This window comes from Gallus gallus, chromosome 22 (genome assembly GCF_016699485.2).
Source record: "Gallus gallus isolate bGalGal1 chromosome 22, bGalGal1.mat.broiler.GRCg7b, whole genome shotgun sequence".
NCBI classification, from domain to species: domain Eukaryota; kingdom Metazoa; phylum Chordata; class Aves; order Galliformes; family Phasianidae; genus Gallus; species Gallus gallus.
Genome location: NC_052553.1, coordinates 4,581,251 through 4,598,316, shown reverse-complemented (window position 1 = coordinate 4,598,316; position 17,066 = coordinate 4,581,251). Strand labels below are relative to the sequence as shown.

Sequence of the window (17,066 nt, the reverse complement as noted above, 5' to 3'; positions counted from 1 at the left end):
CAGGACTCAATGTGGCTGTGCAGGAGATGCAGTGTGGCTGTGCAGGATGCAGTGTGGCTGTGCAGGATATACAGTCCAGGCTGTGCAGGATATGCAGTGTGGCTGTGCAGGACTCAATGTGGCTGTGCAGGACTCAATGTAGCTGTGCAGGAGATGCAGTGTGGCTGTGCAGGATATGCAGTGTGGCTGTGCAGGATATGCAGTGTGGCTGTGCAGGATGCAGTGTGGCTGTGCAGGAGATGCAGTGTGGCTGTGCAGGACTCAGTGTGGCTGTGCAGGATATGCAGTGTGGCTGTGCAGGATTTGCAGTGTGGCTGTGCAGGATGCAGTGTGGCTGTGCAGGAGATGCAGTGTGGCTGTGCAGGACTCAGTGTGGCTGTGCAGGATATGCAGTGTGGCTGTGCAGGTTTCAGTGTGGCTGTGCAGGTTTCAATGTAGCTGTGCAGGTTTCAGTGTAGCTGTGCAGGATGCAGTGCCTCCATGCAGCCCCCTGAGCAGCAGCTCCCGCGTGCCTCTCTCCTCCAGAAGGGATAATCCAAACCCGGACAGCACCCAACAGATGTTCCTTCTCCGTATGGGAAAACGCCGAGTGAAACAAAGAAATATTCTCCCGCTGAAGTCCAACATCTGTTTGAAGCCGTCTGGCTCTGGTCCAGACTTTAATTCTTGTGACAGGTCTCTTCATGCCTTTAATTTCCCATGAAATCCCATTCAGGGCGCTGCTCGGCCGCATCCTGCCCCCGGTGTCGGCGGAGCGCGGCCGCGTTCCCTCGCAGGACAGAGGTTTTTTTGGCTTTTCTGAGCAAGAAAAAGCAGCGTTTTTGAGTCTTTTGGAGCCGTGGGGTCTCTGGGGCTGCAGCACAGAGGATGCTGGGCTGACATCACCGGCGGTGATTTGCAGAGGAAAACAGCGCTCCGCCAATCCGGGCCCTCCCGCACGGACAACGCTCACACAGCAAAGTTGCAGCTGTAGTTTTATTTCCTTTTCTTTGTTTGTTTGGTTTGGTTTTGTTTGGTTGGTTTTTTTTTTTGTGTGTGTGTGTGTGAAAAATAACAGGGATTCAATGGGAAACGCCCCACCCCCATCACCCCCACCCCTCACCCCCTACCCCAGCTCCGTGCTGGGGGCCGGGTCCAGCTGCAGCGGGATGGAACCGGGGGCATTGGGGGCACTGGGGGGCATCAGTGCTGGATGTCCAGCTTGAGGAAGGGTCTTTTTTCTTTTTTTTTTTTCCTTTTATTCTTTCTTAAAAATAAAAATTTAAAAAAAAAAAACCACTTTTTTTTTTTCTTCTTTTTTTTTTAATAAAAACGGTCTTTAGGTCGACTGCTGGTAAAGGGAAAGCGCCTCTTCCTCCGGAGTCTGCTTCCCAAAAGGCAAAAAAAAAAAAAGAAATCCACCAAAAAAAAAAGAAAAACAGTTCAGAAAAGGTCAAATATTGACCAATAATGGTTTGGCTGCGTTGGGAGTCGTGATTGTGGCGTCTGTGGTGCACAGCGGGTGGGGGGGCTCCTATTCAACCCCCCCTCAGTCGGCCGGTTTGGTGACCAGCGCGAGCGGCTGCGTCTGCTGCGGGGCGGGCGGAGAGGAGAGCAGCAGCGAGGGGAAGGCGATGGGCCTGGGGAGCAGCGACGGGGGGGAGCCCAGGGAGGAGGAGGAGGAGGAGGAGGAGGAAGAGGAGGAGGTTTTGCTGGAGAGGAAGGCGAGCTGAGCCCTGGCCTCCGGCTTGGTGGTGAGCGACAGAGGCTGCGCCTGCTCTGAGTGCGTGGCGGCAGGCGCAGCCGGGGAGGCCAGGGCGGCCGATGGCGTGGCGGGTGAATCCAGCATGCTGCCGTGGGACGAGGCCGGGCTGTCGCAGGGTTTATCAGGAGGCAGGTGGTGCGGGGCGCACGGCTTCTTGCTCCTGGAGGGCAGCACGCCTGCGGGGTGCGGGGCGGGCGCTGAGTGTGGGGGTGGGAGGGGGGGGAACGTGGTGGCCGCCCCTTCCCCCCCCGGGTACTCACTCTCTGCCTCGTGGCTCTGCTGCTGGGCCAGCTTCTCTCGCTTCCTCTTCTTTTTCTTGCCCTGTGAAATATTGCAAAGCGCTGAGGTGTGATGGCAGGATGCTCCAAGGGATGGGCAAAGCCTGAGGGGTGGTGATACAGTGCCACGGAGCAGCGCACGGTGACGCTGGGGGTCACGGTGACACTAGGGACGCGGTGACACAGGGGATCACAGTGGCACTGAGGTTATGGTGACATAGGGGTCGTGGTGACACTGGGGATCACAGCGACATGGGGGCTCGTGGTAACATCAAGGCTCATGGTGACACGGGGTATCACGGTGACAGAGGGGACTGTGGTGACACGGGATATGGTGACGGGGGCAGAGTGACACGGTGACACTGGGGTCATGGCGACACAGGGGACATGGCGACACGGGATCACAGCGACACTGGGCTGACCACGGTGACACTGCGGTCACGGTTACATGGGCTCACAGTGACACGGGGTCTCATGGTGACACTGGGGTCACGGTGACCCAGGGCAGGTGACACGGACCAGCACCACGGTGTCCCGAGGCACTCAGCCCCACCGCACCTCTGGGGACCGTGGGTCACACTCACGTAGTTGTCGCGGGCCGACCACGTGGGGTAGAGCTGTGAGTGCAGCTGCCGCTCCTTCCGTGCCAGCTCGTAGTACTTGGCCTGCTCCTCCCGCGACAGAGAGTGCCACTGCAAGGGGAAAGAGCACTGTGGGCCCCGGGGAAACAGCCGGCACCTCCAGCAGGTCCCCAGCACCGCCACGGCGGCGTGAAGGTGGCTGAAGGCACAGGGGAGGCGCGTACCCGCCGGCCCAGGATCTGGTTGATGGCTGCGCTCTCCTTCAGCGTGCACTCAGCCACCACCTTGGCCCTCATCTCCTTCATGTACAACATGAAGGCATTGAGCGGCTTCTTGATGTGGGGCTTCTTCTCCTCCTCCTTCTTCACTGTGATGGGGGATTTCCTGCGGGGAGCAACATGCAGGCTCAGCTCCCCATCCCCATCCCCATTCCCTGTCCCTTTTCCCATCCTGTCCCCATCCCCATCCCCATTTCCATTCCCGTTTCCATTCCCATTCCTGTCCCTTTTTCCATCCCATCCTCATCCCCATTCCCATTCCCATTCCTGTTCCCATCCCATCCCCATTCCCATTCCCGTTCCCATCCTCATCCCCATCCCCATTCCTGTTCCCATCCCATCCCCATCCCCATCCCCATCCCCATTCCCATTCCCATCCCATCCTCATCCCCATCCCCATCCCATTCCTTCCCTGTTCCCATTCCATCCCCATCCTCATTCCCATTCTCATTCCTGTCCCTGTTCCCATCCCATCCTCATCCTCATCCTCATCCCCATCCCTATTCCCATTCCTGTTCCCATCCCATCCTCATCCCCATCCCATTCCCCATTCCCCATTCCCATTCCTGCCCCTGTTCCCATCCTGTCCTCATCCCCATCCCATTCCCCATCCCCATCCCCATCCCCATTCCCATTCCTGTCCCTGTTCCCATCCCATCCCCATCCCCATCCGCATCCCCATTCCCATTCCCATTCCTGTTCCCATCCCATCCCCATCCCCATCCCCATTCCCATTCCTGTTCCCATCCCATCCCCATCCCCATCCCCATTCCCATTCCCATCCCATCCTCATCCCCATCCCCATCCCATTCCTTCCCTGTTCCCATTCCATCCCCATCCTCATTCCCATTCTCATTCCTGTCCCTGTTCCCATCCCATCCTCATCCTCATCCTCATCCCCATCCCCATCCCCATCCCTATTCCCATTCCTGTTCCCATCCCATCCTCATCCCCATCCCCATTCCTGTTCCCATCCCATCCTCATCCCCATCCCATTCCCCATTCCCCATTCCCCATTCCCATTCCTGCCCCTGTTCCCATCCTGTCCTCATCCCCATCCCATTCCCCATCCCCATCCCCATCCCCATTCCCATTCCTGTCCCTGTTCCCATCCCATCCCCATCCCCATCTCCATGCCACGCCATCCTCATCCTCAATCTCATCCTCATCCCATCCCCGTTCCCAGCCCCATGCCCACCCCCATCTCCATCCCATTCTGTCCCCATCTTGTCCCCATCCGCAAGACCACCCCCCAGGTCCCCACTCACGAGCTGACGCCAGGGCTGGTGCTGGGCTGGGCCGACTCCTGCTTCACGATGGGTGAGACGATGGTGGGGTGTGGGATGCCCGAGGGGTGCAGCCCGTGGGTGGGCGGTGGGACCATGTGTGGGGAGAAGCGGCTGGACATCAGGCTGCAGCGAAGGGAGCGGGGTTGTCAGCCCCAAACAGGCACCGACGACCCCAAATGTCACCCCAAATCCTACTGAGGACCTCCCGGGATTAGAGAGCCTCAGCCCTGACCTGCTGGGGACTGGTTTGTGGCTGAGCTTGGCACATGGCACCACGGAGCCAGGGGACATCGCTCTTCACCCACAGTCACCGTGGGGCTGTTTTTGGCCAGCGTGGGCCACCGCAGTCACCCAAGGCCGGTCTGTACCCACACACAGGTCAGGGAGGCCAGTGCCACGGGGTGCGGCCAAAACCCTGAGCCAGCCCAGGGATGCCTGAGGAGGTCCCCTGTCCCTGCTCAGAGCCACCTGGCCATGGGGACGCATCGGGACATGGGGACCCACGAGGATATGGGGACTCACCAGGATACGGGGACAAAGCAGACACGGGGAGCCACGAGGACATGGGCACCCACCTGGACACGGGGACCCATCAGAACCCACCGGGACGTGGGGACCCACCTGGACATGGAGGCGTTCATGGCGAGGGCAGGGTAGGGATGCCGAAAGCCGCCGGGGGGGATGGAGTACATGGGCTGTCCTTGCCTGCAAATGCACGAGCTGCAGCAGACACAGGGACAAGCCCCCTCCCTGCGCCACCGGGACCCTCAGCTCGGTCCCCAGCCGATCCCAATGGGGACGACATCCCACATTTCCACTGGAGAACAGTCCCTCCCTTCCCCACCCCACTGCGCGGGGCTCGCTGGGAACAAAGGAGCACGTGGGGCGCGTGGGCCGGGGACGCGGCGGGGCCGGGGCAGGAGGAGCCCATCCTTACTGCGGCACAAGCCAGCCCAGCGGGTGCGGGATCTGACCCACGGCTCCTGGCGACAGCGGGTAGTAGGGGGGCAGCTCGGGAGGGTGCGGCGGGCGCGGGATCCCTGCGGGGGGTGCAGCGTTAAATCCACCTCACTGTGAGCACCCACCTCCCTACAAGTGCCCACCTCCCTGCAAGTGCCCGTCTTCCTATGAGCATTCACCTCCCTATGAGCATTCACCTCCCTGTACGTACCCATTTCCCTATAAGCACTTGCCTCCCTACAAGTGCCCATCTCCCTGTGAGCACCCATCTCCCTAGAAGCACTCACTCCCCCTATAAGCGCCCCTCTCCCTGTAAGAGCCCCTCTCCCTATAAACACCCCTCTCCCTATAAGCACCCATCTCCCTATAAGCACCCATCTCCCTATAAGCACCCATCTCCCTATAAACACCCATCTCCCTGTAAGCACCCCCCTCCTTATCAGACCCCCTCTCCCTTTAAGCTCTCACCTCCCTGTAAGCTCCCATCTCCTATAAGCCTCCCTCCCCCCACGCATCCCTCTCCCCATGTGCCCCCTCCCCTCCCTCACCCGTTTTGGGGTCGATGTCGGGTGAGAGGTGCGCAGGCGGTGAGCCGGGCGAGAAGTGGTCATTGCTGTAGGTGATGAGCGGCGTCAATGGGTGCATGTGGGGCGCGTGCTGCACCACCGGGACCTTGTTGGACTGTAGGGGGAGGGGGAGAGAAAGTACAGTGATCCACCCCAACAACAGCCCCCCCAAAGACACCTCGCCAAAACACAGCCCCTGAATGCCACCCCCAGATGGAGCTCTGTTTGCAGTGAGGTTTGGGGAAGCATCTCAGTTGGGTTTGGGGCCGTATCTCAGTGGGGTTTGGAGCCGCATCTCAGTAGGCTTTGGGGTCACATCTCAGTAGGGTTTGGGGCTGTATCTCAGTGGGGTTTGGGGTCACACCTCAGTAGGGTTTGGGGCTGTATCTCAGTGGGGTTTGGGGACGCATCTCAGTTGGGTTTGGGGCCACATCTCAGTGGGGTTTGGGGCCACATCTCAGTAGGGTTTGGGGCCATATCTCAGTTGGGTTTGGGGTCGCATCTCAGTAGGGTTTGGAGCCACAGCTCAGTGGGGTTTGGGGCCGTATTTCAGTGGGGTTTGGGGCCGCATCTCAGTGGGGTTTGGGGTCACATCTCAGTTGGTTTTGGGGCCACATCTCAGTGGGGTTTGGCGCCACATCTCAGTGGGGTTTGGGGCCACATCTCAGTAGGGTTTGGGGCCATATCTCAGTGGGGTTTGGGGTCACATCTCAGTTGGGTTTGGGGTCACATCTCAGTAGGGTTTGGAGCCACATCTCAGTGGGGTTTGGGGTCACATCTCAGTGGGGTTTGGCGCCACATCTCAGTGGGGTTTGGGGGTGCATCTCAGTAGGGTTTGGGGTCGCATCTCAGTAGGGTTTGGAGCCATAGCTCAGTGGGGTTTGGGGCTGCATCTCAGTGGGGTTTGGGGCCACATCTCAGTGGGGTTTGGGGCCACTGTCCTTACCAGGTGTGCAGGTGATGGTGAGCGGCTGTCCTTCAGCGTGGCCCCGGCTGGCACATCCAGCAGCGGCCACTTCATCTGCAGGTACTGCCAGAGCAAAGGGCTGTCAGCACAGCACCCCACACCCCCAAAACCCCAAACTCCCACTGCAGGATCAGCTGAGGATGCCCCCAACCCATAGGGCCGATGGCACGTTGGGGTGCCCCTTCTCAGCCCCATCAGCCCCAACTACCCCATAAAAGTGGATTTTGGGGATGCAATCCTCAGCCACACTGCCCCGGATCAGAGGGCAAAGACACCGACCCCAAACTGCCAGAATGTGAGAAACCCCCCCAGACTCAATGAGGGCCAGGGGAGAGGCACGTATGGCACTTTGTGGGGGTTTTTTGGTGCCCCTCCAGATCCGTGTGCTCCCGGCAGAGGGAAAACATAAAGGTGCATTGTGTGGTGCTGGGGAATGCAGCCGGGATGGGATGGAGCAGCTGTGCCAGGAATTTCCCCACCAGGAACCGTCCTGAGCCTGGGCAGCTGGATGGGATGGGGAGGGAAGGGAAATGGAGGGGAACAGGAAGGGGAGGGGAAGGGAAGAAGGGAAGCCCAGCTCGGCTCTAGGTGCATTAACTCTCCCACGTCTGGAAGCAAGCAGCCCTGCCTGCATCCCTCCCCCCCACATCCAGCACCTCTGCTCCATCCCCAGCACCGCCGCTCCATTCCCAGTTCCTTCCTCCATCTCCAGTATCCCCCGGTGCCCCCAGGAGCTCCTCATCCCCTGAACACTGCTGACGCCCCCAGCACTCCCCCTGTGCCTCCATTATCTCCCCTTCAGGCCAGCACTGCCCATCTCCTGTACCCCCCCATTCCCAGTACCTTCCCTCCACCTTCAGCATCCCCCCTCCCTTCCCAGTATCTCCCCTCCATCTTCAGCCACCCCATCTCCAGCGTACCCCTCCATTCCCAGGTGGAGGTGACAGATGAGGTGTCCTCATTTGTCATTTGGCCCTGTGTCCACGTCAAGGTAACGCAGGAGGTGTCCCCATGTCCGTGCTGGGGTGACATGAGGTGTCCCTGTGTCCCCACACCCATGCTGCTGTCTCCATGTCTATGCCAGGGTGACACACGAGCTGTCCCCACGTCCCCACGTCTGTGCTGGGGTAGCACAGGAGGTCTCCCTGTGTCTATTGCAGGGTGACACACGAGCCGTCCCCATGTCCACATCGGGGTGACAAACCGGGTGTCCCCACGTCTGCCTTGGGGTGACACATAAGCAGTCCCCACATCCCCATGTCCACGCTGGGGTGACAAACCGGGTGTCCCCATGTCTGCCTTGGGGTGATATATATGCCGTCCCCACATCCCCATGTCCACATTGGGGTGACAAACCGGGTGTCCCCACGTCCGCCTTAGGGTGACACATAAGCCATCCCCACGTCCCCATGTCCACATCGGGGTGACAAACCGGGTGTCCCCACGTCCGCCTTGGGGTGACACATAAGCCGTCCCCACGTCCCCATGTCCACGCTGGGGTGACACAGCAGCCATCTCTGTGCCCACACCTGGGTGACACAGGAGGTGTCCCCATGCCCACGTCGAGGTGACACAGGAGCTTTCCCCACGTCCCCACGTCCACGTAGGGGTGACCGTGCAGTGCCTGCTGCGGCCCCTCGCCCCCCCGCCGCCCCCCGCCCGTCACAAAGGCGCTTTCTGCTCTATTCTGTAAGCGGAGAAGCCGCTGGGGGACGGCGGCCGGGGCAGAGCCGTGTATAAAAGGCTGCTTCTCATTTGGAAGCAGCTTCAGGAGGCCGGGGAGGGGAGAGGAAGGGGGACCCTTTCAAAATATACAAAGAGGGGGGAGCTGGCGAACGGTTCAGTGCTAATGTGGAAAAATGAAGGCCCCCCCCCCCCCGCCCCCCCTCCCCGTTCCCACTCCCACCCCCCAATCCCGGACACAGCTCCCACTGTACCACCACGCGCGGGGCTGCGGGCGGCAGATTGGAGCTATTAAAAAAAAAAAAAAAAAAAGAGGAAAATAGTTGAAAATCGGTCACATTCCAGAGAGATTAGAGCAAGTTCTGGTTCCTCGTTACCAGCTCCCCCCCCACACACCTCCCCAATTAAAACCAGGGGGGGTTAACCCCTTCCTTGCCGGGTTGCAGCACCACTGTGAGCCCTCCCATCTGCCCGTGTCTGTCTGTCTGTCTGTCTGTCTGTCTGTGTGTGTCTGTGTGTGTGTCTGGCTGTCCCCCCCCCCCCAGGACTGGAAGTGGGGGGCGGCTGTGCCGAGTGGCTGCGGTGCGCATGGGGAGGAGGCGCGAACGCTGCGGGACCCCCTAATGCCCAATTAGGGGCTTTAATGAGCGGATTTCCTCTCCACTTCTGCACGGGGCTGAGATGTTTTCCTTGGGAAAGGGGGGAGTGGGGGAAAGCCCCACTGCGTGGGGGCACCAAGGGGGTGGCACGTCCCACTGCCACACATCCCAGCGCCGTGCATCCCAGTGCCACCCACCCCGGCACTGCATCTCCCCCCTCCCATCTCCCCCTGAAGTCACGTCTCCGTGTGCTGCCAGATCCAAACTTGGTTGGATTTACCCCAGATGGTGCACAGGGAACGGGGAATATCAGCACACCGTGGTGCCGTGGAGCTATGGAGCCTCAGCACCCCAACATCCCACGTCTCAGTGTCCCAGCATTACTCATCCCAGCATCCCACATCTGGATCTCCCGGCGTCACACATCTCACATCCCATCATCCCAGCACTGCACAACCCAACGTCTCACATCCCAACGTCCTGGCATTGCACATCCCACATCCAAATGCCCTGGCACTGCGTATCCCATATCCCAGTGCCCCCGCATTGCACATCCCAACACCCCACACCCCAATGTCCTGGCACTGCACATCCCACACCTTGATATGCCGGAACACCAAAGTCCCACATCCCAGTGTCCCAATACTATGCACCCACACATCCCAACGTCATGGCATCACACATTCCAACATCCCACATCCCCACGATCCGTCACTGCGCATCCCAACATCACACATCCCAACATCACACATCCCAACATCACACATCCCAACCTCCTGGAATCCCACATCCCTCCGTGGGCACCACGCACCCCACATCCCAAAGCTGCACGGCGCAGCAGCGCCAGCCCCAGCTCACCCACCACAGCCTCTCCTTTTGTGTGAGGAAGGGTCACTTTGGGACCCAACCAGCCCTGACCTGCTTGTTTTCAAAAGGAGAAGCACAATGGGAAGGCTCTGCGCTGCAATACCCACCCCACAGGGTGCAGCTCACACCACTGCCCCCGTGCCATCCCCCTCACAATGCCAGCACTGCCATACGAGCAGCCCCTGCCGTCTGACTGCCCCGAAACACCTCCAATTTGACACTTTTTTTCCCCAAAATGCATGCTGGCACAGCACAGCAGGAGCTGCATGTTGGGTTGCACGGAGCGTTTTGCAGAACCCCAAAAATCTTTGCAGGGTGGGACGCTCTGATCCCACAGCGCTCCCAGTTCCCAGCACTGGGCACAGTTGGGGTAAATCCACCCCAGTTTGGCACACAGGAGATGCAATTTTTGAGGGATGTGGGTTTTCCAGGGGACACCTTATCTCCAGTGCAAATCCCATTGCACAGAGAGGGGGTGGAGGAGGAGGAGGAGGAGGAGGAAGGCAGCAGAGGAAGCGCAAGGAGCTGGGAGGAAGCAGAACACCGTGCCGGGATCAGGAGCATCACCAGGACGTCATGGGGCAACACAGTGCCCGAGCACCCCACGGCCTCAGCCCTACACACACCCCCAAACACCACTTTTTCTCCTCCTCCCCAAATAACCTCAGTGGCAGCAAAGCTTTCCCCGCCGCCTCGGGGCTTTGTCTGCGCCCCGTGAATGGCTCCATTCATTCATCCCGCGCTCACACAACCGCAGTGCTGCGTGGCGCTGAGGGCTCCGCGATCCCAAACTGTGGGACCGAAAGGCACGGGAACGTCGGGAGCAACACGGCTGAGCCTCAGCCCTGGGTTTGGGGATGGAACCTCCACAAACGGTGTCTCTGCATCCTCTGCTCCGGGATGCCGCAGCTGGGAGCGCAGCACCGTGGAGGCACCGTGGGGCACCTGAACCCACAGCCCAAACCTGCGGTCCCACATCAGCATTCCTGAGGTTTGGGAATCCCAGGGTTCAGGATTCCCAGTGTGTGGGATTCCCAGGGTGCGTGATTGATGGCACTGCTGGGGCTCAGGCTTCCCAGCACGTGGGATTTGCTGGATCCTGGATTCGCAGGGATCAGGTTTCCCCAGGGCTGGGGTTCCTGGGTTCAGCATTCCCAGCGTGCAGGGCTGCCGGGGTGTGGGATTCCTGGGATCTGGGATTCCCAGTGCTCGTGGTTCCCAGTGCCCGGGACTGCTGGGGCTCAGCGTTCCCAGGATCCAGGACTCGTGGGATCCAATACTGCTAGGATTAAGGAATCTCAGGGCTGATACCATTCCCTGGTATCAGGATTCCCAGTGTTTGGGATTCCCGGGCCTTGAGATTCCCGGGGCTCAGGGACCCCTGGGGTTCAGGACTCCCAGCATGCAGGATTCCCAACGCCTGAGATTCCTGAGGTTTGGGATTCGGGATTCCTGGGGCTTGGGGTTCTTGGAATTCAACATCCCCAGGGGTCACAATTCCCGACGTTTGAGTATTCCTACGATTCGGGATTCCCAGATTTGGGATTCCCTGGGGCTCAGGGTTCCTGGTGCCCCACGTACCGTAGGATTCAGGATTCCCACGGCGGACGCACTCATCCCTCCAACAAACACCCCAAAACGGCGCACACCGCAGCCATCCCCTTCCTCCCTCCTCCTCCTCCTCCTCCCCCCGTTCCGGGGCTGAGCACCTCCCTCCATCCGCCCCGTACCCCTCCGTCTCCCCGCAGCCGGGATGCGCCGGGCGCTGCTCCCCGCTCCTTTCCCCGCTACCGCCCGCGACTTCAAGGAAGGGACGTTAATGAAAAGCAGCTGCTCGGAATTCCAGAAAGATGATGAATGCGCGTTAAGTCCCCCAACAAAACCAGGTCTTATGAGAGTCGCCCGGAGCACTTACTTCATTGCTTTAATTTGGGAATCGTGTTGGAAAAGGGAGGGAGGGGGCGGAGGAGTTTAGTGGAAACCTCCTGTAGGTCTCATTTAAGCAAAGAAAAAAAAAAAAAAAGAAGAAGAAGGAGAAGAAGAAAAACGCGGGGTAATTAGCCGAAGAGCATAATTAAGGAGCAGACATAAAGGGCCCATTGTGTGCCAAGGGCTGAGCGCGAGGTGCTGCCTGCGGGGAAACCGAGGCACAGCACAGCAGCACCCCAATGCTCCACTCAGCGCCTTCCAGGCCGGGATGGGGGGTAAACCCCCAACTCTTTTGGTGCCCACCGCCCGACCACGCTGGGCCCAGCAGCGATCCCGAGCGGCACAAACCCCAAACGCAGCGCCGGATCCCACTGGCGCAGCCCCGTGCCAAGAGCTGGGGTTGGATCATTGTTCTTGGCAGCGCGGCCGAGGGCAGATATTTGCTTTTGCAGACAGATCTGCCTCTGTGGGGCAGCCCGCGAGCGGGAGCGTCCCCGGGAAGAGTTCCCAAAAGAGCTGAAATCGGCCCCAAACCTGACCCGCTTCCCAAAGCCCCGAAGGTTCGCCCTTCAGCTCGCCAAGAAATGGAGCAATGGGACGGGGTCGGGGCGTGGGGACAGGATGGTCCCATTCCCACCCCCACCGTGGGGAAAAAGGGCTAAGAGACCCCAAAAAGCTGAAGTCCTCCTCTATCCGTGGCTGTCCCGGCAGTGGGAGCGGGCGGACCATCTGGGAGCAAGGCAAAGGAACGCGCCCATCACCGGCGCACCACGGATGTGCCCAACTCGGCCGTGTGACGGCACTGCCCCTCTGCACGCCCCGTGTTCTGAAGTGATGGGGGTTTGCCTCACGCAGCGCTGCCTCTCCCAAACCCCAAACCCCTCTTCTTTCCCCGCAGAGGTTCATTCAGCACCGCACCACCTTTGCTTCTGGGGAGAAACACGAAGGGAAAAGGGCAAAAGGCGCTGCTCCAGGGAGCCCCCACAGGAAAACCCCAAACGCCGGGGTCCCTTTGCTGACCCTTCTCCCAAAGTGGGGATTTAGGGCCGCAGGGCTCTGCCTGCCCGAGGCCGTTTTCCAGCCCAGCCCCAAAGAAATCACAGAACAAAGCACCAGGAAAGAGAAATGATGACTGGAGAACGGGACCCGGCCGCGGGGACGTGAAATCCCAACGTGAGCGCCGCGACGTAAGCGCGCTTTGCATTTCCCATACAGCATCCCATGGGGTTTCCATCCCATGCGTCGCCCACGGCGGGTTTGGGGTTGGGAGCAGCACGGGATGCCAGAGGGGGCCGGGGTTGCTCTCCCCCTCCAGTGCTCGCTCAATTTGCTTAATCAGTTTTCTAAACGCCAAAGCAGGGCCAGACAATGTCAGCCCATTAAGGGCTTTAGGAAGTCGCAGGGAGAGCTTTTCAATGAGAAAGGCAGCGTAGCCCGGGGTCAGGATTCGGGGCTGCACATAGCAGCGGGGGGCCGGACCCAAGCAAAGGACCCAAACTCAACCACAAATTCTCCAACGCCAACCAAACGCCCCCAAACCCAACCAAAAGAGCTCAAACTCAAGCAAAGGACCCCATAAACTCAAGCAAAGGACCCAAACTCAACCAAAGGACGCCATAAAATCAAGCAAAGGACCCTATAAAATCAAGCAAAGAACCCCAAACTCAATCAAAGGACACCATAAACTCAACCAAAGAACCCCATAAAATCAAGCAAAGGACCCCAACCACAATCAAAGGACCCCATAAAATCAAGCAAAGGACCCCAAACTCAACCAAAGGACCCTATAAACTCAAGCAAAGCACCCCATAAACTCAAGCGAAGGACCCAAACTCAATCAAAGGACCCCATAAAATCAAGCAAAGGACCCCAAACTCAACCAAAGGACCCCATAAACTCAACCAAAGAACCCCATAAAATCAAGCAAAGGACCCCAAACTCAACCAAAGGACCCTATAAACTCAAGCAAAGCACCCCATAAACTCAAGCAAAGGACCCAAACTCAACCAAAGGACCCCATAAACTCAAGCAAAGGACCCCAAACTCAACCAAAGGACCCCATAAACTCAACCAAAGAACCCCAAACTCAACCAAAGGACCCCATAAACTCACGCAAAGGACCCAAACTCAAGCAAAGCACCCCATAAACTCACGCAAAGCACCCCATAAACTCAAGCAAAGGACCCAAACTCACCCAAAGGACCCCACAAAATCAAGCAAAGGACCCCAAACTCAACCGAAGGACCCACAAACTCAAAGGACCCACAGTCAACCAAAAGACCCAAGCTGAATCAAAAGGCCCCATAAACTCAACCAAGTGACCCAAACTCAACCAGAGTCTCCACAGACTCAACCAAACGACCCCAAATTCAACAAGAAGACCCCCACAAACTCAACCAAAGGACACCCACAAACTCAACCAAATGTTCCGAAGCTCAGCCAAGTGCCCTGAGCTCAACCCAAAGGACACCCAAACTCAACCAAAAGACCCCAAACTCAACCGAGGGGCTCCAAACTCAACCCCATGCCCCGAGCGCAGCCCAAAAACCCAAACACAGCCAAAGAGCTCAAACTGAACCAGAAAAACTAAACTGAACGCAAAGTCCCCAGACTCACCCATAACACCCCAAATTCACCACAAGAGCAGTGCCTGGAAGGGGTCAACCAACCACAAAGGTACCAAACCCCAAATTCTTCCCCTTTCTGTTGCATGAGCAGCCCCACAGGGGCTGACAGGGGTGACACTTACAGTGCGGGCGCCTCCAGGGGACAGAGCTCCATTGGAGAGGTACGGGGCGCCCAGCTCAGGGAGCATCAGGAAGGGGTAGCCGGGGTAGGGGGGGCCCTTAAAGAAACCCCCATCCTGCTGTCGTCTGACCACTGGGGAGAAAAGGAGAGGGTCAGGAAAATGAGGGGGAGAGAGACTGGGGGGGGGGGGGGGGTCTACACGCAGCACCACGGGGCCCATGGGTGGCTCAGCTCCTTGTTGGGGGGGTCCTCATCTAGTCTACCTGGGGGGGGTCCCAGTTCTATGGGGAGGGGGTCCCACGGGGGTGGGCAGTCCTAAGGGGTGTGCCAGCAGCATGGGAGGAGGCCACGATTCCACGGGGAAGTGCCATTCCCGGGGGGGTCCCACTCCTATGGGTGGGGGGGGGGGTCCCAGTTCCACAGGTGGGGGTCTCAGCGCCATTCTGGGGTGTGCTCCAGTCCTACAGGGGGGCTCCCACTACTTCGGGACGGCGCCGATCCCCGTTCCACGCGGGGGAGGGCGGCTACGGCAGACCCCACTCCTCGGGGGGGGTCCCACTCCCGCGGGGGGATGGGGGGGGGGGGGGGGGTCCCAGTGCCGCTTCCCGCGGTGCGGGGGGGGGGCGGGGCCGATCGCTCCGCACGGTTTTGGGATGGGAAGGGGGGTGGGGGGGCGAACCGCGGTCCGGCGGGGGGGGTCCCGTCCGTGGGGGGAGGAGGTGGGGGGGGGTGGCCGTGCCCGGGGGAACAAAGGAGCTGCGGGGCCGCGGGCGGAGGAGCGGAGCGCGGCGGAGGGGCGGCGGGGGGGGGGGGGGAGGTGGGGGGGTACCTTCAGCGAGCGCGTCCCGCGGCTTCTGGAAACTTTCCCGGGGCTGCGGGGGCCGCTCCGCCTGCGGGGCAGCGGGGGGGGCGCGGTGAGGGCCGCGGGGGGGGCCGGGGCCGGGGCCGCCCTCCCGCCCGCCGGGGCCCGGCCTCACCTCGGCGTCGGGGCCGCCCGGGGCGGCGGCGCGGCCCTCGGTCTCGCTGACCAGCGAGGACTTGAGCTCGTCCAGGTCCCCGTGGGCCGAGCCGCGCCCCGCGCCCTTGTCCTGCTCCTCGCCCTCGTCCTGGAAGGCGATCAGCTCGTCCGGAGCCCCCAGGTCGTCCCCCGCCGCCGGCTCCAGCTGCGGCATCGCGGCCCCCGCCCCGCGCCGCGCTCCGGCCCCGCACCGCCGCCGCCGCCGCCGCCCGGAGGGTCGGGAATGCGCGGGGCGGCGGAGAGGGGCGGGCTGCAAGGCGACACCGCGGGCCGGGCCGGCAGGGCAGGGCAGGGCAGGGCAGGGCAGGGCAGGGCAGGGCAGGGCAGGGCCCGGTGCCGCCCCGAGCGCCGCTGCTCCGCGCCGAGCGGGGTCGTCCCTCCCGCGATCCCGGCCGTGGGTCCCCGCCGCTCCTCCGGGTCGCACCGCCCCGCCCGGGCTGCCCCGTCCCGCCCGGGTCCTCCCCTTCCATTCAGGCTGCCCCCGTCCCGCCGACGGGGCTCCGGCTCACCTGGGTCCCCACGCCCGGTCTGTGGTCCCCCCATCCCTTGCGGGATCTCTCCGTCCCGTCCAGGGTGTCCCCGACCCATGCGAGGCACCGCACCCCATCCGGGTCCCTCCGTCTCGTCTGAGTCCCCGCGTCCCATCCAGGGTCCCCCCCATTCAGTCTGGGTTCCCACATCTCACCTGGGCTGCTCCATCGCATCTGGGCGCCCACATCCCTTCAAGGGTTCCCCACGTCCCATCTATGGTCCCCCCTTCCCTTACAGGATCGCTCCATCCCATATGGGGTGTCCCTGTCCTATCCAAGGCCCCGCACCCCATCTGGATGCCTGCGCCTCAGATGGGTCCCCCCGTTATGCCCACAGTTCCCCCCTCCCCCCCAGGGTCCCCTCGTCCCATGCAGGGCCCCCAATCCCACCCAGGTGTGCTCCAGCCCACTTGGGTCCCCACACCTCATCTGGGTCCCCCCAACCCTTCTGGAGTGCTGCACCCCTCCTGGGTCCCCCCTATTCCATCCCCCCATCTCAGTCAAGGTGCGCCAACACCTCTGGGTCCCCCCCATCCCATCCAGGGTCCCCCACCCCCTCAGGGTACCCTCACCCTGTTCAGATGCTCCAATGCTACTGCTAAAATGCCGCTGTCCCACCCAAGGGTGCTCCCGTCCCACCAACATATCCCTGTCCTGGCTTCATCGCCCATAGGGTGCCGCAGTCCTGTCTGGGTGTCCCCATCCCATACATGTGTCCCATCGCACCCAAATGTCAGCAAACTGCCCAGGCATCCCCATCCCATCACCAGGATGTCTCCATCCCAATGGGGTGCTCAGGGGGGTCCCCACCCCGCCAGGACTTCCCCATCACTGTGGGGTGCTCGAGGGGTCCCCAGCCCGCCCAAGCTGAACACAGTCCCCGTGCAGCCCCGGGCCGCCCCATAGGACAGGACCCCACTGACAAGCCCTATTCTTCCAGCACCGAGTCGCCCACCCCCCCTGCAACCCTCTGGGCCCCCTCACACCGCCCCACAAAGGTCCCTTTGCCTGAAATCCCCCATGAAAAGG

At 60.8% G+C, this 17,066-nt stretch overlaps 1 protein-coding gene across 4 annotated transcripts; it reads right to left on the bottom strand.

Moving 5' to 3' along the window:
* Positions 1-626: 626 nt before the first annotated feature.
* On the bottom strand, positions 627-16,293 carry TCF7L1 (transcription factor 7 like 1). 4 transcript variants are annotated; one of them, XM_046903453.1, is made up of 12 exons: positions 16,017-16,293; positions 15,319-15,379; positions 14,491-14,621; positions 6,643-6,726; positions 5,679-5,811; positions 5,108-5,210; positions 4,792-4,875; positions 4,150-4,293; positions 2,828-2,987; positions 2,607-2,714; positions 2,005-2,065; positions 627-1,920 (listed from the first exon to the last, which is right to left on the bottom strand). In XM_046903453.1, the coding sequence occupies exons 1-12, from the start codon at positions 16,209-16,211 to the stop codon at positions 1,529-1,531; spliced, it is 1,656 nt and encodes a 551-aa protein (XP_046759409.1). In that variant the 5' UTR covers positions 16,212-16,293; the 3' UTR covers positions 627-1,528. The 4 variants fall into 4 exon arrangements, with proteins under 4 accessions (XP_046759409.1, XP_015128732.2, XP_015128733.2 ...); XM_015273246.4 differs by lacking the exon at positions 16,017-16,293 and adding an exon at positions 15,467-15,761; XM_015273247.4 differs by lacking the exons at positions 4,792-4,875; positions 16,017-16,293 and adding an exon at positions 15,467-15,761.
* Between the last annotated feature and the right edge of the window lie 773 nt (positions 16,294-17,066).